This window comes from Tursiops truncatus, chromosome 8 (genome assembly GCF_011762595.2).
Source record: "Tursiops truncatus isolate mTurTru1 chromosome 8, mTurTru1.mat.Y, whole genome shotgun sequence".
Lineage (NCBI taxonomy): Eukaryota > Metazoa > Chordata > Mammalia > Artiodactyla > Delphinidae > Tursiops > Tursiops truncatus.
The window spans coordinates 12,102,852-12,124,231 of NC_047041.1; the positions used below are offsets into that span (position 1 = coordinate 12,102,852).

At 50.7% G+C, this 21,380-nt stretch overlaps 1 protein-coding gene across 9 annotated transcripts in view; it reads right to left on the minus strand.

The window, feature by feature from the left end:
• GRIK4 (glutamate ionotropic receptor kainate type subunit 4) overlaps positions 1 to 21,380 on the minus strand; it is a 354,683-nt gene that overhangs the window by 15,516 nt on the left and 317,787 nt on the right. For 6 of the 9 annotated variants that reach the window (XM_073808072.1, XM_033861894.2, XM_033861893.2 and 3 more), the window contains 5 exons: positions 15,493 to 15,602; positions 11,779 to 11,952; positions 7,981 to 8,146; positions 6,394 to 6,619; positions 2,243 to 2,371 (listed from right to left, as the gene is read on the minus strand). In XM_073808072.1, coding sequence (XP_073664173.1) covers positions 2,243 to 2,371; positions 6,394 to 6,619; positions 7,981 to 8,146; positions 11,779 to 11,952; positions 15,493 to 15,602 — 805 coding nt within the window. Of the gene's footprint in view, positions 1 to 2,242; positions 2,372 to 4,137; positions 6,620 to 7,980; positions 8,147 to 11,778; positions 11,953 to 15,492; positions 15,603 to 21,380 lie in introns of those variants that run through there. The other 3 variants (XR_012333292.1, XR_004527810.2, XR_012333293.1) reach the window with 3 other exon arrangements.

Below are 21,380 nucleotides of genomic sequence, written 5' to 3' on the forward strand. Positions count from 1 at the left end.
TTGGTGGCTTTTGACAGCTACCGGTCAGTGGCTTTAATCACACATCCCACAGAGCCCCTACTACGTGCCAGGCTCTGTAGGGAGGCCAGGGACACAGAAGCGGGTGAGACGGGTCCACATCTAAGGTGCCATCACCCGGGCAGAGGAAACCAAGAGTTGTAACGTAGTGTGTTGAGGGCTCCGTCCAAAATCACAGAAGGCACCCGACCCACTGTGGGGAGGGGCAGCTGGAGGGCGACCAGGGGCTTCTAGGGCAACAGAAACCTGGACATTTCTCCTGTTTCACTCTGGGTCCCAGGTCCACCTCTCTGTTTCTATTGGGTTCGTTCAGGTTTTTCCGTAAGATGTTATGGAACAACCCAAACGAACTTTTCGGCCAACCCTAAATTTTAAATTACTCCAGATCAAAAGCTACTACTGTTTCCCTCCAACTCCTTGGTAAGATGGCGCTCCTTCCCGCCACTCTGAAGTTCATTGTTCCCACAGAAAAACACGGACATATATTATCTTACCAACAATCTCGCTTTACTTTGACTTTTCGGGCCCAGTCAGATTCAGACTGCTTTCAATCCATGAGTCTTTTTCTGGGGAGGGGGCAGTGGAGGCACATCCTGCCATCCACACCTTCCCGGTTTCGAACCGTCTAGGCAGCCCAGATCTCCCCACGGGAATCCTTCTTCTCACACCCACACCACCTGCGGTCCCCACTCACAGCCCTGCCCGCTGCACCGATTTCTGCCTCTGCATCCTCCCTCAAGGTGCTTCTTGCCTGCAATGTCCCGCTCCCCGTTTCCTTTCCTATACTGGCCCTGGGCATCTTCAACATCTAGTGCATTCTTTCAAATCCACGAAAGTTTTCTGATACTTTTCTCTGTACCTCCCCCATTTCTTTTTTTCTCTGAACAAACAGAGTCAGTCTCCTCCACCTTTGACCTTTGGGGAGTGGACAGCCAAGAATGGTGTGGCCTCCCACCGTTCCTGCAAAGGAAGGGGCAGCATTTCCTCCAAACGACAAAGGGCTTGTCCCTGTAGGTTCACATTCCTGAGCCCTCTCCTCAAAGGATCAAGAGGCACAGGGAGACCCTTAGAAACACAAAGTCATTCCCTTACTGTCTCATCCCGGATAATCACTCACGCTGAGCAGAGAGGGAAGCAGTAGCATCATTCATTTCACTCCCCAGCTGCCTCCCCAGGGCCGAGTGTGCATAGGTAAATTTGCTGCATATTTTAGCAAGGCTGCAGTAGATTACTGGGGTGACCATATGATTTATTGCGCAAGCCAGGACACTTTGAAAATGAAAGGGCATTCTAAAAATAACTAACAGGCATTCACGGATCTACAATAGATGTACCCTGAGACTATCCTGGATATGTTCCCCCTATAGAAAATGCTGGGTGTTCAGGGACCCTCGACACTCTTCAACTACACGTCAGTCAGGGACTGCTTTCTATCCAGCCGTATTTATCATTCATTCAATAAAATATCCATGTGCCAGGCCCTGTGGACAGCCCTGTAAGGAAGACAAACCCTGCCCTCATGGAACTTACATTCTAGTCGAAAAGGCAGAAAGTAAACAAATGAATAGAAACTATACTATCAGGTAGTGATAAGCTCTGAAAAGCAGAGCCCAAGGGAAGGGGAGAGATGTGTGGCGTGGGGAGGGAAGGCCTCTCTGAGGGACCTTCTGAGGGAACAGTGTGCAGACCCCGAGGTGGGAGGGGGCTGGGAGGCTTGGGGAACAGGAAGAAAAGGGGGAAACAGATCAGGAAGGGTCGGGAGGCCATAGAAAGCTCGGATTTGATTCTGAGTGAGACGGGAAGCCATTGGAAGGTTTGCGCAGGCCAAGGCTGCGACCTTACGTGCGTCTTACAAAGAATCACCCTGGCTTCTGGTGGAGAGAACAGTGCAGAGGCGCCAGCATGGGAAAAGGAGCCCAGGCTGTTGTAATCGTATGACTGTGGGGTGCTGGTGGCCTGGGCCATGGGAAGAGGTGGTGCTGGCACAGAAGTGGCTGGACTCGGGAAGCATGGCAGGGGTGGCATCTCTAGGACTCGGGAGCGGGCGGGAGCGGATGCCGCACAGTAAGCCCAAGACCCTGGGACAGGGATGAGCTCAGCCAGTCCCAGCCCGGCCTTCAGCTCCTTCCGAGGCTTGTTCTCAACCTGGCGTTCCTTGGAATTTGGACGCCACACGAGTAGCTCTGGTCCTCCAGGCAGGAGGGGAGGCCCTGGCCACCCTTACCTTTGGCTCTGTGGTCTTCCTCCTTGGGGCACTTGCCCCCTTCCCACCACTTGCGCTTCAGAATTTCCAGACGGTTGTTCTCCTGCAACTGGAGAATGGCCAGATCAAACTCGTCCCGGAAGACGGAGCCTGTGGGTCACAGGAGAGCCCGGAACACAGGACGTGAGCGCCCCCGTCTGCATCTCTCTGCTCCCTCCCCGGCAAACCTCCCTGCCACCCTGCCCACGTAACATAGGAGGGGAGGGACAGGGGTCCCCCCGCAGGAGCACGGCTCTCTACTGGCTCAGACTGAGGACTCTCCGCGCCATGCAGGGCACCAGGCGTTTCTACTTTCCTTCTCTCCACGCTGACTGGCACGCCCAGCCCACGGCCAAGACCCCAGCATGGGTCAAGTGACAGCCTTCCGGGCAGCTGTGCCGCCCACCTCCCCACCCAGGCGCCAACACTTTCTACCTGGGTGAACCCACCTCCCCACCAGCACGCGGGAAGCTGGTTGCAAAGCTCCCGGTCCGCCTGCCCCTGGGAGGCCGAGGAGGGAAATCTTCTCTGACACAAACCTCGCAATCAGTTGCCTATTTTCTACTTTATTGAAATTAGTTTCTCTGCCATTTGTAACTCTCACTACATTACACCCGACAACTGTTTACCCGGAGCGGCCACCAATGAGAAAAGGGCCACCCAGAGCGAGGTGGAAGCTTCCTCTCTTCCGTCTGTGTGGAGAATCGGTCTGGGGCACCCCCTTTCCCGCACAGCTGCCTGCTGGGTGCCCCAGAACCCCTGGCCCCGTCCACTACTCCGTTTACATCGCTCCTCTCTCCCTCCTCAGACAGAGGCTCTGTTGAGTGCAATTCTTTTTAAATTTTTCGTATGGGGTATGGTCAAGGAGCTTTGGTTCTGGAATGTAGGTTTAATCACAAAAACAGGCTTAAATGAAACCGTGGAAAGCTCGATGCCCCAGCACAGGCTAAGGCCTGAAATTATTAAGAAAAATCATTACGAAAAAGCTGCCAGGAGGCTGGAAATGAACTAAGCTGCCCAGTTTTCTTGTCCAAGCTCTGTAAAGGCCTGATGTGGACAGACGCCCCAGGGAAAAGGGCTTTGTTGCAGGATACAGGCAAAAGCTGGAACAAATAGATTCCTGCTCTCAAACTTTCATGCACACAGGAATCCCCTGGGGATCTTGTCGACCTGCAGACTCTAATTCAGTGGGTCTGGGGGTGGGGGCTGAGATTTTGCATTTCTCACAAGTTCCAAGGCGGTGCCCTGCCGCTGGGCCATGGGCTGCACTTTGACAGGTAAGGAACTAGATCAGCTCCCAGATCTCTTAGCACTCTAACAGCCCATGACTCCATAGATAGAACCTTCCCTGCTACAGATGCAACTACCCTTGGGCATTCAAACCCCAGGCCTGCAGCGCTGAATGTGATCTGGGTGAATGCCAACAGCACCTCATATATTATATAGCAGGTGCTTAACACACATTTGAAGTGAATGGCTACTGGACCTAACAGATGGTGTTAGGTGGTGAGACTAATGACTATTCCAGGTTTAGAGGCAAGTATCCAGCCAACAAGGCATTTCAAGCAGTTTTCGAGGCGTCTTCAACCCAATCTCAATAGCACACCAAGGGCCCCATGAAAGGATTATTCTGCTTACTCCATGTTCGCCCACTTAGCTCCTAAACTAGCCGACTAATTTTCCATCTCATTCCTTGTTCTGTTTCTCGTCATCTTCCTGGGTCTAACCACACTGCTTATTCCATAGTTACACCCTTACTTTCCACTTAAGAAGGACACACATGCTCATCTTTCCTGGACCTAAATTCTGTCCCATCAATCGACTATGCAATGCTCTCCCCAGCCTGACCTAAGAACCTGGGCTAACCCATAGCTCACCTTCCCCATCTATCCTGTCCTGTCGAGCTGGTGGACCCGTTTGGCAACACGGTCTGAGAGGTGAAATGCTGGATTTGGAGATAGGCCCCCTAGGCTCAAGCACAGCTTTTCTCTCCACTTATTCTGTGACCTTGGACAAGTAACTTATCAGCTCTGAATCTCAGTTCTCTCCTCTAGAATGGGAAGAACCACATCTCCCCTGCAGGTGGGATAAGACTAAGATAACACATATGGAAACAGCATCACCTCAGACACAGAACCAATGCATTTGCCTCCCCTTTTCCTTAGTTACTGATGAGAATTTCTAGAGTCAGTCTGCTTTATGCCAACTCTACAGGTTTGTGCCATGAAAACTTTTGAAGCACTTGACAGTTCAGTTAAATTGATTAAATTGCTAGAGTATTAATTGATTAAATTGCTAGAGTAGTAATTGATTAAATTGCTAGAGTATTTCCAGGTGCACCTTAGGTTCATTTTGTGCTTCCCTCCACCATCTTGAAACACACCGTCAACCAGTAAATGTCTCAAAGAGGCCCATAATCTGTATTATTAATGAAATCAATGAAATATGATGCTAAGTGGAGGGTATGCAGGTGCCCTGAGTGAGGCTTCCGGTTTACAGAACTACTAGGGTCAGAAATGGCAGAGTTCAAGCGTGAACCATATTATTGCCTATATTCATGGGCTTGGTTTCTGATCAGTCTTGAAGAAGTCATCTGCTTTTATCAAATAACAGAGGGAACATTGGAAAATGTGGGGAGGGCACTAATGTTCCCCCTAACAGGCTAAGCGTGATGAAACACTGTGGTGAGGCCAGATTATTCAGTTTAACCTTTGTAACAACCCTCTGAGGTACATATTAGAAACCTGAATTTAAAAATGCGATCATTGAGACTCTGAGAGGTTAACTAACCTATCCAAGGCCCCACAGCCAGGAAGCAGGGTGCATTCCCAGATCTGCCTGACTCCATCCCATGCCCTTCACATGACACAGGTATAAGGGAAGCCTATAATTTATAGAGCTCTGAGTTAGGTACCGATCAATCAAGAGAAGGGGTGTGACACTACTATATATACAATAGATAACCAACAAGGACCTACTGTCTAGCACAGGGGACTATACTCAATATTTTGTAATAACCTGTAAGGGAAAAGAATCTGAGAAAGAATAGATATATACCTGAAACACTTTCCTGAAACTAACTTACACCTGAAACTAACACAACTTTGTAAATCAACTACACTTCGAAAAATCAAAAGGGAGAGAAGTGGTGTGTAACATACCAACAAAGGTGCACATCCTGTGTACCAACTTCCCCACATGAGATGATTTCCTCCATTCCTGCTTCTTCCCCGGCTGCTTGGTTTCAGGACAACCTTGCGTGAGGACAGACTTGGAAAAGGACAGCCCTATACAATGTGGCTCTCCATGGTGTGTGTGGGAAGGGTACATGTCTGAAACACTGGGGGACATTTCCAGACCTCCACCACAGTCACAGAGTCACACACGTGCTCCCCCTCACCTTCTGATAGAGGAACCATCAGCAGGGGAAGGCCTAAAGCAGGGACATTCATTACAAGGCACAGCTGGGATACCCTTCTGGAAGCCAAGCATCTCTACCTTCCTATAACAAACCGACGGCACAGTCAGCAAGGTGAATGCCAGAGCTTTCCTGCCCACTCTCAGCTACCTGCTCTGACCCAGAGCAGATGGACCAGTGAGATCCACAGATGATGTGAAAGCCACCTCCTCCAATCACATCAGTCCCCTTTCACAGTAAACCTGTCACCAGGGACACTAATAGCAAAATTAATTCACTTGAGTCCTACCATCTCTTCCATCTCCTTTCCACTGCTAGTAGAGATGTCGGACATCAGAGAAATGGCCAAAGGGCAGGACTCGATGCTTTCACTGCCCAGGGCCTGGGTTCAATCCCTGGTTGGGGAACTCAGATCTCACAAGCTAGCTGTGTGGTGTGGAATACACCAAGGGCATCCATGTGCCCTTTAATAATTAATCTATTAATAACTAATCAATTAGCCCTTCCATAATTAAGGTCTGGGTACTAATCCCTGATGACTTGGAAGGACGTGGATTGGCTTTTTTTAAAAACCTTAAGAATGCCCATCTCAAGTCACTGTGAACCTGGTTCTAGAAACAGGGGCTGTTGACTTCAAGGCTGCATTCGATGGTTTGAGCTACCCTGAGCCCGCCTGGGTGGAGCTACCCGAAGAGGCTGTTCCTCTCCTGCATACCGACTGGCATGCCAATCCCATAGCCCTTGGTGTCCAGCAGGCCCCCAATCTGAGTGAGGTTGCAGTTGCGCTGCCGATAGTACTCATTCATGGTGGATTCCAGAAGGAAGGCGTAGTTGGAATTCAACACCCTGGCGATCCCCTCCTCCGTGCTCTTCACGAACACACTCGGCTGCTTGGAGTACATGTAATTCCACATGCGCTGGTAGGTCTGATAGCGGGAATTCTGGGAAAAGAACGCAAGGAAGCAGGTTGAGGAAAGAGAAAGGAGATGGCGGCCTGGAAAGGGAGGGCATCCAAGTGGCCCCTAAAATTCTGGCCCTTCTGCTCCCCAGTCCCTTCCTTATACTCAAGAACCTGTTCCCTTTCATCTCACAACGTCACTGCTGAATGGCAGGAGGAGAGGGTCGTGCCTTTGATACCTTTTACAAAGACAAAGAAGGAACAGGGTCTGAAGGTGTGTAAACTCTGCCTACTGCTTCGATCATTGGTTCTGCTTCATCCACCCATCTTCCATTGCCAACCTCCATGTTCTGACCAAAGCGAGAATGGAAATTCTGGCTGTGTCCTCTACTGTCCTTCAGCACAGAGGCAGCAAACTCAGGTTCATTCTGGACTTTTAAGAGACGTCATCTGAAGGAGCAGTGCCGGCTCTTCTCTATCAACCCTAAACTAATCCGTCAATCACATATCCAATGTTGGCTTCTAGTTTACAAATAATAACAAGACTGAGAGAATTCTGGGGGTCTAGCCAAACCCTGTGTCTGCATGATGTCTTCACTGGTCCCTGTGCCAGTACCCCTGAGACTTGTATGGGAAACAGAAAACTGAAGGCCTTGGACTCGTTTAGTGTGATAATGAACTTCTTGGGTCACAGGCTGGATAGACACTCACTGACTCCAGGGGAATCTGCTTCCCTAGAGAGCCTGAAGCGAATGCAAACTACTCCTAGGTCTGGCCCGGCTCTGCCTGCCTTGGTAGCCTGCCAGCTGACACACCATGGTGGCAGGGCCGGCTCCTGAGCCTTGCAAGGGAACCTCGGAGAAGCCAAAAGGGTCCTGATCTGAGATCTATCTAGTCTGGGATCAATGAAACCAGCTGGGCTTAATCTAAATTTCCTTACATGTTAGTCATTTGTGTATTACCCCAATCTTGCTTTGTCTAAGCACTACTTATAAAATGTAGCCTACTTAAAAAATGTAAATGCCTACGTTAGCCTCATCTTGTGCAGAAATAGAAATAAAAGTACAGGTTAGAGTCACTGCATATTTTTTTCTAATACTCATTACAATAAATATGAAACCACTGCAATTAAAAAATAGTTCTACCACTAAAATCGTCTCAAGGAGCACTAACCGTTCATGTATAACACTTTGGGACAAGGCTGATATTAACCCAAGTGCTTTGGGGACCTGGTTCCATGGGTATTTGGGGGAGCAGGGGAAAAATGAGCCCCATGAGAACCTCCAAACGAGGTGTTCGAAAGGGATGATGGGATGAGGCAAGATGTTTTTATCTCCAGTGGACAAACATCTCCACTTTATCCTGCCCGATTCCTGACGTTGGTGAGCAACCATGTGGGTTTACTTGGAAGAAGGTCATGCTGGAGCCTCCGTGAATCGTGCCATACTCGATGGCGGTCTGGTCCGCCAGGTCGTCCACCGACTCGATGGGCACATCCATGCGCTGCACCGTCAGGAAGGCTGCCAGGTTGGCCGTGTAGGATGAGATGATGATCAGCGTGAATGCCCACCTAGGTAGGAAAAGACCGAGACGTCATCATTGCCGGGGCAGCCCAGGAGTCTTAAACCCCATCCCCAGTCCTGCTGCGACACGGGAGAGACCAGGTGGCCCTCTTCTGAGGGGCCTAGTGGGGGAAGAGAGAGGAGGCAGGGCATTTGCTGTCAACAGAAACGAACGGCTTGGGAGGGTGGCCTATAAGAAGACAGTGGTTTTCTTTCTCTTATTTCCTAAAGGAGGTGATTACTGGGTTTCTACTCAAAAGAGGTGTGTCCATGAACATGAGACAGCTTGAGAGATGGTGAGGAATGAGCTAGTGAATGAGCTAAGGGTGCCAGCCCTGGAGGCTCTGTTCAGAGCTAGACCTGGGACGCCTCCCGCAGCCCCGTCATGATGCAGCCGACATTCAGAGCAGCATCGCCATGGACTGAGCACCTACTGTGAGCCACACCCACTATCTCCTGTACTCCCTACAACTCAGGGAGGTGAAAATCTTATCCTGATTTTACAGAAGAGAAAACCGAGGCTCAGAGAAGCAAAGGCACGTGGCCAAGTGCCTGAGAAATTTGTATTCTAGAACCGGTTCTACAAATTGTAACAGCAGAAACTCTTCAAGATGAGCTGGTGAAAAGCACCTGCGGACTGCTGAGAAGTTGGAATTAGAAAATGCTTTTAGGGCTTCCCTGGTGGCGCAGTGGTTGACAGTCCGCCTGCCGATGCAGGGGACACGGGTTCGTGCCCCGCTCCGGGAGGATCCCACATGCCGCGGAGCGGCTGGGCCCGTGAGCCATGGCCGCTGGGCCTGCGCCGTCCAGAGCCTGTGCTCCGCGGCGGGAGGGGCCGCAACAGTGAGAGGCCCGCGTACCGGAAAAAGAAAATGCTTTTACAATGGTCTTGCTATTTCAGAATGGAAGGTTGTTTTATTGGGCAGATCGGACTTATTTAAAATTAGAATAGTTTTGCAACTCAGGCAGCATACATGCTAAAGTCATTAAAACCAGTTTGCTCACTAAGTAGGTTAAACAAGACTTCTACCATCTGGTCAGCAGTGTGGAACTGCTTCCTAATCCATTTGTTTATAGGGGTTCAAAGATATATGTAAGCACAACTGAGGCTGGATAATCGCCAAATTCTGAACCAGTGGAGTCTGAATTAATGAGGCTTCACTCAGTATGAAGACATTGCCAACCAAGGCATAGTGTTTGCCAGGGGCTGCAGCAGCCGGCAGCTTCCAGGTGGATTTCCAAGAGCAGGAAGTCCCATTGTCCCCTTTGCCACGTGTCCAAGAATTCCTTCAGGCTGCCTCCCAGGAGTGAAGGAACAGGGGCATCCCTCAACTTGATGGGCGCATCCACATGCGCCAGATCACCAGTAAGGGATCTGGTTTTAGTTCTGGCTTTGTCCGGTTCCACCTGTGAGACCTTGGGGAAAAGCCACACACTTCCTCTGAGCTCGTTTGCTTGTCTAATAAATGGGGGATACTAATGTCTGGTCCACCTGTCTTTGGAGTGTTGTGAGATCAGGTGAGATAATATGTCATTAGTGACTAATAATCTGTAAAGGATGAGATGAGTGTGAGATACAGAGACATGTAGAGATGCAACGAAAATCATTTGTCTACCTTTCCTACTTGTGACCTGTAAGGGCCAGGAGTCCCTCCATCTGCAAAACCTGTTCTCCTTGCTCCTGCCTGGGCTCTTACAGTCTCTTGGAAGTTGTTTCTCATGAGCTTCCCCCAGAGGAGGCTGGGGTGGTGGTGGTGAGTGGTCCGCAGGTGGAGGCGTGCATTCGGAAGCTGCTCTGCCACACTGTCGTGGGTTAGTGAGCCCTGGGTGTGGACATGACCTCAGAGCTGGCTGGGGAGCTTCCCCCAGCCCCATGGCTACACTCTGGCATCCGTTCCGCCCTGGGCAGCCATGTGGCTGCTTTTGCCACTGGTCACAAAGGACGGGTCAGAGAGAGTAAGTAGCTCATTGCAAGCCCGTCACCTTTGCTGACAAAGCAAATCATGCCCACTCTCCCTCCAGAGGGGCCAGTGGAGACTTGCTCCTGGGTGAAAGGGGCATTATCACTGTGAAGCTGGCATTCTCGGCAACGGGGCATTTTCCGTTGCTTGCTCTGGGTGAGGGTGCCACGGTAGGCCACGATGGCCCTGTTTTCTGACCTCCCACTCCCCAGGGAGCCAACCTAACTGAGGCCCTGATTTTATAACCAAGAATTCCAAGAGGCAGAGGGGCGCACCAACACCCCTGGGTCGGGCTGGGAAGGGCCGAGCCTCCCTTCCACAGACGCTCTGGAGCAGCATAACCGAGCCACCTGGGGCCAGCTCTTTAAAGCACTGCTGAGCCAGTGGGCTGAGCCAACAGCCTGCAGGACAGGTGGTTCCCCTCAGCACCGGGGCAGACTTTCGCTGGAGGAGGGAATTCCTCGGGGTGGGAGCTGACAGGTGAAGGCAGCAGGCAATGGAGCCCTGCGTGCAGCACATGGGAACAAGCACCTCTGGAAGGGAAAGCCCAAGCAGAAAGGGATCAGAATCTGCCGCTGACTTCTCATCTATGGGTTTCTGCCCAGATTTCCTGGATTTTGAGGGAGCTCTGTGGCTGTGCCTGACAAGACCATCCTTTCTGACAGGGAACGTGAGACCCAGCTCTCCACAGTGATCCGCTCAGTGACTCCTGGGCACAACCTGATAATGGGTGAACACCTTGCCCCAAGGGTTTAAATCCTACTGTATCAGTCCCAGCTGTGCTTCCACCTGCCCATCAGCCCCAGTCCAGTGGCTCCTAGGTAACTGTCCAGATCCCACACTGTCCCCAGCACCCATGCCCCTTTCCTTTTCCTCTGGCTTGCACGGGCTGAGAAGGAGAGGAGCGAATGAAGGTTGTAAGTCCTATAAGCTGTGACAACAAACTTGACAGTGGGTTTTTAAGTGAGGATGGGAAACTTGCCTTTCAACACTACATCGGTATTTCATTTCCCCCCATAGTGGCCTAATAGCAATGATTAGTCCAAACATTTATGTAGCACTTCCAAATTTTCAGAGAACTTTCCCACACATCCAATCATTCCACCATGTTCCTTTTGCCCTGCCAAGAGGAGAAGGGAGCTCCAGGAAGAGGCTGGCTGACTGTCCGTGTAGACCACGATGGCAACTTGTTCCCTGAGGTCCTGTCCAACTCCGAGCTACTAACAGCTTGCGTTTTCCCACACCTGCTAAGGTGGATGGGTCTGGCGGGCCCCCAGAGCCAGGTGCAGAGGGGCAAAGCTCCAGAAAGCTGCTGGAGGGGGCGTGGGCTTGGATTTCTCCTGCAGGGACTTCCTGCTACATGCTTACATTTGCATAAATCTGCATATGTGTTCACAGGCCCTGCCTCTCAACCTCTGGTCATTTTCAGGTCAGGAAGTTATAACTGCTTTGCTGTGGGCCGTCAAGGCATTTTCTCACTCGGTCTCCTTTCCTGCCTTAGCTCCCCTCTGCATCTAGACCTCCAAGGCAGAGAACAGAGAAGGAGAAAAGATGGCACAAAGCGCACCCAGCCACTGCCCCCAAACCCTCTGTGCTGGCAGAGGCTGTCCTAGGGCAGAGCTGAGGTTCCTGCCTACCGGAAGCTGGATCAGGGCTCATCGGAGGACCCAGGATCTTACCAGACGCCACTGACGCAGCGGGTGGATAAGGCGCGAGGCGCGATGGTGGAGCCCTGCTGCATGAAGCCCCCGACCGGGAACCAGAGGCTGTTGCCGAGGGAGTACTGATTCACCAGGAGGTTGCACCGGCCCTGGGCACAGGGGTGGGGTGTGTACCACTCGTAGGGCGTCAACCTGTGAAAGAAAGGGACACATACCAGTGCTGCGGAGGATGGGCGTGAAGGAAGGGGTGCTGAGGGTGTGAGGGCGCTCCCCTGCCTGGCCTCGCCCCGAGACCTTGGTAGCTGGCCTGTGGCCTTGGCTAAGCCCCGCCCCTCTAAGGGACTTGGGTGTTCCCCCTGAAAAATGAGAAAGTTGGACTATGTTGGCAGTTTGGGAACTGTTTTTCTTTAATCAAAGAAACATCTTAGTTTTTTCAAAATAAATCAAGTCACAGAATAGACGGCTGGGAATTGCTTGTTCTGCCTCCTTCAGTTCCCCAAAGTGACCAGAGAGAGACCCTACAGCCCCACGGAGCCATGGCTTGAAAGCCGTCGGCCTAGAGTAGTAATTCTCAAACTTTAACTGACATCAGAATCACCAAGAGGGCTTGGGAGAGCACAGATGGCGGCAAAAGCGTCTGATTCGGCGCATTGGGTTGAGGCCTAGAACCTGCAAGTGCCTAGCTGATGTGGATGCCACTGGTCCAGGGACCACACTTTGTGAACCACTGGCCCAGATGGTCCCTCAGGCTCAGGCCCTGGCTCTCAACCCTGTCTGTGTTTCAGACTCACCTGGGAGCTTTTTTTTTTTTTTTTTTTGCGGTACGCGGGCCTCTCACTGTTGTGGCCTCTCCCGTTGCAGAGCACAGGCTCTGGACACACAGGCACAGAGGCCATGGCTCACAGGCCCAGCCGCTCTGCGGCATGTGGGGTCTTCCCGGACCGGGGCACGAACCCGTGTCCCCTGCATCGGCAGGCAGACTCAACCACTGCGCCACCAGGGAAGCTCTGGGAACTTCTGAAATAATGCCAATACCTGGATTCCACACCCAGAGGTTCTGATTTAATTTGTCCAGGTAAGGCCTGGATATCAGCATTTTTAGGGCTCCCCAGCTGAGCATGATGGGCACACGGGGTTGAGAAGGGTGGCGCTCCCCCCCGCTGTCGCTCGCAGCCTCACGCTGGCCTCTCTCTCCCAGCGGTACCTCTAATGCCCTTTCTTCCTGCCCACCAGACACATGCTCTCCCTCTTCCGCCCCAGCCTGTCTCCCACACAAAGCCTTCCAGCTCTGATGTGAGAGACGCGTCTGGGCGTGTGCTGAGCAGAGCAGGGCAGGTCTGCCTCTTCACAGGGTGTTACCATCATCCCCGGCCTTCCCTGCAGCCTAGTGCGCACGTGCCATGCTGCAGGGCTGGCCCACATTCCCATCGCTGCCGCCTGTTCCCGAATACAAGGCCAATGTGCCATCGCTGGCCCCTGCCCCAAGATGTGCCCCTTCTCCTCGTGGCCTGCGGGGCTGGCTTGTGCCCGTGGTGCCTCACCTCGGTGGTTCCCAAGCCTACGGGCCATTGGAAGTGAGCTCCAAAAATACAGATTTCCAGGCCCCATCCCTAGAGATTTGGAGACGATCAGACATAGAAATTCAAGTTTTTTAAAGCTCCCTGTGTGACTGTGGTATCAGCTGGCTTGGGAACGGCTGCCTTAGAGCAGTGGTTTTCAAATATCTTTTCACCTCTAAAATCTTACCCGGAAGTACAATATATAAGAGAAAAGTGGAGCTGGTCTGAATGAAGATGGGCTGAGGTCCCAGAGCTCTGGCTGTCCAGCCTCTTCACATCGCCCCTCCACGTCTCTGTAAACTTCCAGGAGCCTCCACGCTCGGGGAACCCTGTCTGAAAGCCACTACCTTGGGCCAGATTACCCTACGCTCAGATATTACGTATATAGGATATTATAGATATATGTATATATAGGATGTATGATCAGACCTTTTGTACAGTTTCTTCTTGGTTAATCTTTTTGTTAATTCTGGATCCTAGGGGGCAGTGTGTGCATGTGTGTGTGTGTTTGTGTGTGTGTGTGTTTGTGTGTATGTGTAGGGCAGAGAAGAGGGGCTGTTTAAGCCCCCAGGGCTGATTGAAAAGCTTCAGGCTGTGGCCGGCGTGGTGAAGCAGCCGTGTGTGTGTGTGTGTGTGTGTGTGTGTGTGTCTGGTAACCAAGCCCTAAGACCATTTGCAGGCCTCCGAGGTCACCTGAGAGCCATGGCTTACTACACACAGGGGCTCAATCAAAGGGAGCAAGAGCGAACTGCAGGGCAGTGGAGACAGGACTCAGGCAGACAGTTTCGTTTGAGCAGCCGCAGGCAGTGCGGCCAAGTGCAGAGGGGAAGCCTCGCCAGTCGACACGGACGACAGATACTTGACAGTGGCAATGCCTACAGGCCCGGGGTGGGGGGCGGTGGCGCCCGAGTGCCAAAGCATCAGCAGCCTTTGAAGACGACCAGGTTGTAAGCAAGGCCTTTCCCTGTTTGGTTGGATCTCATGGGCCAGGGAGGACTTCCTGAACTTGGCTTTGATCTCCACTGGAAGAGGCTCAGACTGAGTGATTTCAATGCCTCTCGGGCAGGCTGGGAACTGCCCCGGAGTTTGGAACCCCGCAGTTCCTTGGGGCTCCATCTTCTAACCGGAGGGAGCACAGTCTCCCCTCAAGCACTGAATAGACATGCTCTTGGGGAAGACCCTACCCCACAGAGGTGGAATGTTCACTACAGAGTCATCGGGCCCTGCTTCTGTGGCCCCGAGGCAAAGGAGACCGCTGGACCAGAGCCACTGTCAGCCCTTTAGAAGCTCCTCCAGGGTGGTGAGCTGAGCGCTGGGTGGGAATCGGGGATCTGAGTGAATGACCCTGAGCCACAAGAGCTTGTTCTGCTTCTGGAGGGTCAGCTGGCTCTCCTGAAGCCCAGGCTGGTCCAACCGAGCCTCAGAGAGAAACAACCCTCTCTGTGCCTCTTGCTGGGATGCCCCTCGGCTTCTTCTGTAGGCCCAGGGACAGTCTCTGGTTTCCGGGGACGGGGGCGGGGGCGCTGCTTCTCTCCCCAACCCCTGATCTGGACCATGTGTCTCAACTCAGCACTGCTTGCCAATGCTTCTCTCTGTCCTGCCCCCCCGCTGCCAGCCGCCCTCCACAGTCCCCATTCAACAAGGCAGCTGTGCTTTCACAGACAGACTCGGGCTGGGGAAGGGCCAGGCCCTCTGCAGAGGAGGCCTCCAGTCCCCCACTCCAGATTCGCAGGCTCTGCTTCTCGTCATTCAGCACTTTAGCAGATCCTGGCAAGGACGGATGCCAGGGCTGCCAAAGGCTCGGAACTTAATCGGAGTGATCTTCCTGCCACCTTCCCCCCCTCCTCTCTCTCCCAAAGCTCCTAAACAGGCAGGCGGGCTGGAGACTGGGGAACGAGAGGGGCAAGAGGCAGGGGCGCAGAAGCAAATGCGGACAAGCTCGCCTGTCTTCTCTGCGCATAGTAGGGGATGTGGGCAAAGACGGATGGATGGGCAGTGCCAGGTCAACAGCTGGGCAGAGTGGTTCAGGTCCTGAGTCCCTCTCCCGTCCCTCTGGTTTGGCACCAAGGGCTTCTCAACCCACCGTTCTGCGGCTCCCCACCCCCTCCCATGCAGTTCCCAGAGGTGGACACGAGGTGGCGGTGTGAGGACAGGGAAGGGGAGAGGAGAGTACCGAGCCACTAGGAAGAGGACACAGCTGACGGCCAGATAGGCTAGAAGCATGAAGAGCCAGACGCCAGGAGAAAAAGGGTCCAGGAAGGAGAAATAGCCGGGTCTGCGGCCCTGGAAATGGAAATAAAAACAAGATTCACCGTCTACATTCAGTCAGCACGACCCTTGGGAAGGGCAGGGCAGGGCAGAGGGGATGGTGACCTGGGTCTGGCCCCAGATCGCATTGCCTCGGGTTATGGGTGATTGGTTTAAATGACACAGGGCTGAAGGTGTAGAGGGGGCTGCTCTGAAACACTTACCCAGCCCTGATCTCAGAAGATGAAACAAAAGAACAGCCGGGGGCCTCGTTACTTCCTAGGATGAAGGAGGCTCTGTGCTGGGCAAGCAGAACAGCCCTCAGTGCCCCTTATGTGCTGTCCCCACATCCTCCAGGGGCAGTGTGTTTGGGCTCTGAAGCACTTTTGAACTGTTGATGTCTGCGGTGGTGGATGGAACGCTACCCCCCACTCAGACACTCACCTCTTTCTCGTGAGGATGCTAATATGACAGGCATCCTTGGTTTATCTGTTTGCAGTGTGATCTCACGCACAGTGAGACCTTCTCAAACCGGTGCTGTGAGGCCCAGATTCTTATTTTCATTGTATTAGGGAAGAAATCAAAGCCCAGGGCACTCGAGAGATGTGTCCAAGGTTATAGGGCTAATCAGTGGAAGAGCTGGGACTCAAATGCACGCTTCCTGACACAAAGCCCAGGGCTTGTACCATGATGCTGTGGGGAAAATGTTTGTCTCCAGCACAGGGACATGCTTGACTAGAGTCATGGGAGCCAAAGGATGGAGCCAGGAACAGAGAGCTGAGGACCAAGCTCCAGGGCATTTTCTGTAGGAAAGTGAGACAGAATGAGAAGGAGTTCCAGAACCTGGTCCCAGTCTTCAGCTGTGTGGTCTCTGGCAAGTGCACACCCCCCTTCAGCCTCCGTTGGAGCTGGACTAGATCAAAGGTGACACCCTGGTGACCTGCAGCCCACAGACAACTTGTTTGTTTACCTGCAGTGCTTACCCATTTTGATTAATTGCCAACATTAAATGATTGGGAGATTTCACATAAAAATCCAGATTTCTGGCTTAAAAAAATGGGCGATCTGGCAACACTGGGCCTAATTCTCAACCAGCTGGAGCTGAGTGGCGGCTGCCCAGTCAAGACAGGGCCCCTCTCTGCAGCTCCCCACGGCTGCCTTGGTCTTGCATCAGGCTTACTTCTTCCATTTACTCTGAAACCGCTGGACTAGATGCTCCCTAAAGACCATTCTAAATTGAAAATGATATGATTTTATGATTCCAGGAATCTAGGAAGTCCATGGATAGGGCAGAAAATCAGTATTAAGCTCAGGGGTTCTACAAACATGTAAACTTTCGAGCTCAAGTATATATGAGTCACGGCACAGCCTACTGTCACTAACAAGGTATATGTCACTTTTACACTGGGGTCCCCAGAAACACAAAGGGCAGCTGCCTATGCCAGTACTGATCTCAACCAGCTTTCTGGGCTTTCGTTATCCAAGGACAGCCAGACCATGGAGCCCATGCTGAGAAACTCTAGGTAACAATAGCTGTCCCAGTGCAGCATCTAAGGAGCGGGGGAGACAACGCTGCATGGTCCCCTTGTATTCGAACGGCTCCAGTCGTGGGTGATTTTCAACTTCTCTTCTGGTGGGCTTTCCATCCCTTCCCAGAAAGCCAGTAGGCAAATTCGCAAAGCACTTGGGAGTACAGCTTTTACACTCCCATTTGGGGACACAGTCCGGAGGGTACAGAGTGAAGAAGTCAAAGCTTATCCTCTGCCAGTGGGGCACCTGTTCTTGGGCCCTTCATCAGTGTGACAGTGACCCCTTGGGTGGTCTGTCTGAAACTGGTTTTCTCTCCCAATAAGGCTGAGACCAGGGAACTGCCCTTTGATACCAATTGCAAGTACTCTGCCTCATGTGCATTCATGCTTGAGCTGCACAGAACACTCAGGCGATTGACTGGGAAAATAAAACAACTTGAGGGACAAAGCCCAGTGAGCAAGGGAACAGGAGAGAAATGGGGAGTGGGCCCTTTAAGTATGTCTGGTCCTATCACTATGTAAATTCTCTAACAGGAAGAAGGACTCAAGAGCAGCAGAATGAGAGTCCCGAGTTAGTCATTCTTGTGTCCATCACGGGCTAACCATGTCTTTGTCTTCATCCTAAGAGCCAGTGGCAGACAAAGGAAGACACAGAGTGAGTCCAGAAGGGGGAAGAAGGCCCTCATGATGCATATACACCTTCTGCAGCAGAAATCACTAGCATGGGCCACTCCTGGGGTCCTTCTATCCCCCAGAGCTTCTCTGGGCAAACGGACATGAATTCTACGCCTGTCGCTCATGACTATTTCACTCTGTGTCTCCCAGTTGAGAGATATCCAAGAGAAAAAAATCTTTCATTGTAGCTTTCTGAATCTGAAACCCCATTAGATGCTCAATGTCAGAAATCTATACCTGATTATATCACAACAAGTGAAATTGAGGAAAATGACAGCACTATTTAAAGCTGCCATATTTGGTTATGGGTGATAAGAAATGATGCACAGCCATGGGAAAAATTCCTGGAGACTCAAGTTATAAAACATAGAACATCACACAAACAAGGATCAAGACATAAACAGAGCTCCATTGGAAACATATCAGTCACGTTGGCAAGGCAACATCTGATTCCACTTGTGATTGACTGACGCCAACCAGAAGAGCAAGGAATGGGCAGTCATTTGAGATTTGGGTCTGAGCTCGCACAGCCTAGGCTTGGGCTGAGCCCAAGCTGTTTTTCTGATGCCAAAGAGAAGTATGTTACTTGTAAGGCTCTGACCGCCTACCTTTTTTTTTTTTTCCTATGCAGATGCTTTTGATTGCTTCCTTCCCCAAAGACATCTGAGTACTGGTGCTTGGGGCAAATCAGGTGTCACATGCCACAGGCATTTCTTCCTAGTAATAGATTTTCCTTAACCCAAAGGATATATGACGGTGATGCTCTTCTTCTGAAGAAATCAAAATGCTTCACTACGTTCTCTTGATTTCAGTACCCAGTTCTCCATATTGACAGATGGAAGAACTGCGACCCACGGAGATTAAGCGCCTTGCTCAAATCACTGGTGATGGCTTCAATTTCTCTGGTGCTCATTCGCCAACTGTGCCATAGGGATGCCATGCTCTCCTTCTTTCAAATGGCAGCTGAACCACGTCTCCCTCTCCTTTTTATCTCTGCAATTTGCTCCAATAAACTCCTTCATTAATCCCATGCCTTCTTCCCAATACCAACAGAATCCCAACCTACTCAATCTCACTCCCTTAAAGTACTCTAAACATCATTTATTTATACCCATCATCATTTATGATGACTCTGTTGCATTTACAGGCATTTGTATTGATTTATACGTGTCTCTGTTGACTACAGGTTGGGCTGGTTCCTTCTGGCGAATACAACCACTTTGAAGGTAGATAACTGGTTATATATAGTCTATGCTCCAAATGTCTATGACAGATCAAGTCCTGCAGATGGGGTGGCACCCAAATGAAAACTGGTTCCTTGACTTGTGTACTGTCCACCTCAGAGACAATGATGCTTCAGACTGACCACATCAGAGCCAGCATCACTGATGCCGTCTGATGGTGAAAGAGACCGGGCTGGTCACCCAATGATCACAACCCCTGCATGGTGAGGCCCTTTGAATGTTAGCAGTGGAGCTGTCCATGGAGCTATGAAGTGGTACTAATCTCCCCTTGCCTGTCGAATATTCCTCTTACCCATAAAGAAAATCTGTGAACTCACTGATACTTCCTTCTCTATGTACTAGAAGAAATGACATTATAGTAAGGAAGTAATTGCTTTCCCAGAGTCTGGAGCCAAATGCATAAGGACACCGGAGCCAGGTAATGCAGGGCAGGTAGTGAATTAAAACACAGACTCTGGAGTCAGCCTGTCCAGGATTGAATCCTGGCTGTGCCACGTACAATTATGTGTCCCTGTGCAAGTTACTTCACCTCTCTGGGTCTCCATTTCCTCTTTTGTAACATGGGGGTAGTAATAAAACCTACCTCATGGGTTGTTTTAACACACCGTAAGTGCTGTAGAAGTGTTTGCTCCCCCTCTGTCTAATGGTAGCCACGAGTGAAGGGGGTGCAGGGAGATGGTATATGACAAAAGAGGGAACTTCCTTTTATATTGATTCTCCCTCAGTGGACAAGAAATACTATTTTCTGTCCTATAGGAGCACGTGCTAAAGATGCTTGGAGGGAGAATGCCGTCTGGCCACAGTCGCTTTCCATAGCTCCTAGAGTTTCCATGGGTAATAATACATAAATCATGAGGGTTCCCCCAGGGCTCTTCAGGGAAGCGATTAGGGTAATACCAGGCTCTTTTCTGGGAGGCTGGCCCTTAGAAGCTGGTGATTGCAATCTTTGGAACTCAGTTTCACCTCAGCCTTCCCCAAAAAGTCAAGACAGAGTGGCTCAGATGTGCAGCAGGTTCTCCTGTGTCTATGTAAGGGCTGTGTGCCCTCATCCCCATTTCCTACACACAAACCAGTGATAGCAACTCTCTTCCTTCCCTGAATCCGCTCCTTCTCCAGCACAGCCAATGACAAAAGCGCATCCTGTCCCTCATGTAGTTTTGCCAGGCTTTAGAACTAAATGGCCATTCATAGAGAGGTTTCTTTTCACTCCTACTTGTCATCAATGGCCAATAAAATACTCTTTAGGGCTAAAGGAAGTGCCAGGAGCCCATGGATAACCCCCCTCAGTGTGTCTGCAGTGGACTGTCTTGATGATACTTTGGTTTAGCGCGCACTTCTCACATCCGACTCCAAGAGTAAAAAAGAAGTAAGTAATTAATTCCTCTTCACTTAAAACACCCAGATGGGTTTGTTGCCTATATAACCCAGATGCTGGCATATCTATTTTCACTTTGCTGATTGGAAATCTGGCAGGAGAAGACCTAAGTTCTAAACCTGGCCCTGACCTTGCCTTGCTGAGTGATCCTAGGTGAGCCACTCAGCTTCGCTGGTGCTGTTTTCTTCTTCCAGAAAGTGGGACACCACAATCAACGTGAAGGGGGCGATGTGAGAACTACTAAAGTAATGTTGATAAAGTCCTTGAACTTCTTGAGAGAGGAGAACTCAATAAATAACCAATATAACATGATTATACATTCAGGGAACCGTATTTCCATTATATGGGCTATCATGTTACTTAGCTTTAAGGAACAGAACTTTATTCATTTTCTGTTTTCTTATAAGAGTATTAAGCAGTATTAGAAATGATTCACTGGTTTACTTAGCTTTGTTCTCCATTTTCCTAGACAGTCTTTCTGAGATGAAACAGACCTTCTTGAAAAACAACTGATACATCCAGCAAAAACACCAGGCATTCATTTAATGTTGACATTTATTTCTTGCTCACTTTTTAATCACTGTCTGCTTTGTTTTTTTCTTTTCTTTCCGTTTTTTTTCTTTTTTCTTTTTTTTTTTGCTTTCGTTTAGAGATAAGACTCTAGCCAAGAGTTAAGAAGAGAAAAAGAACAGAGTGTGAAACTTTCACATTTGCTATTCAAAGGTGGAGCAGGACGTTGGAGGGGAAAATAGTAAACTCACATTTTCAAGGGAGCCTTAGATGTTCTGGCTGGCTTAGGACACTATATGGGATCATAGATAGTATCCTCTGATTAGAAGGGATCTTGAAAGATCACCTAACACATGACCTTGACACAGAGAAATATACCTACTGTACCATAAAGATAGATAATTGGAAATGTATGGACTTGGAGATCGAAAACCTGGGTTCCATGCCACCCCACCATTGCACTCTCTTTCCTCTTTCACTG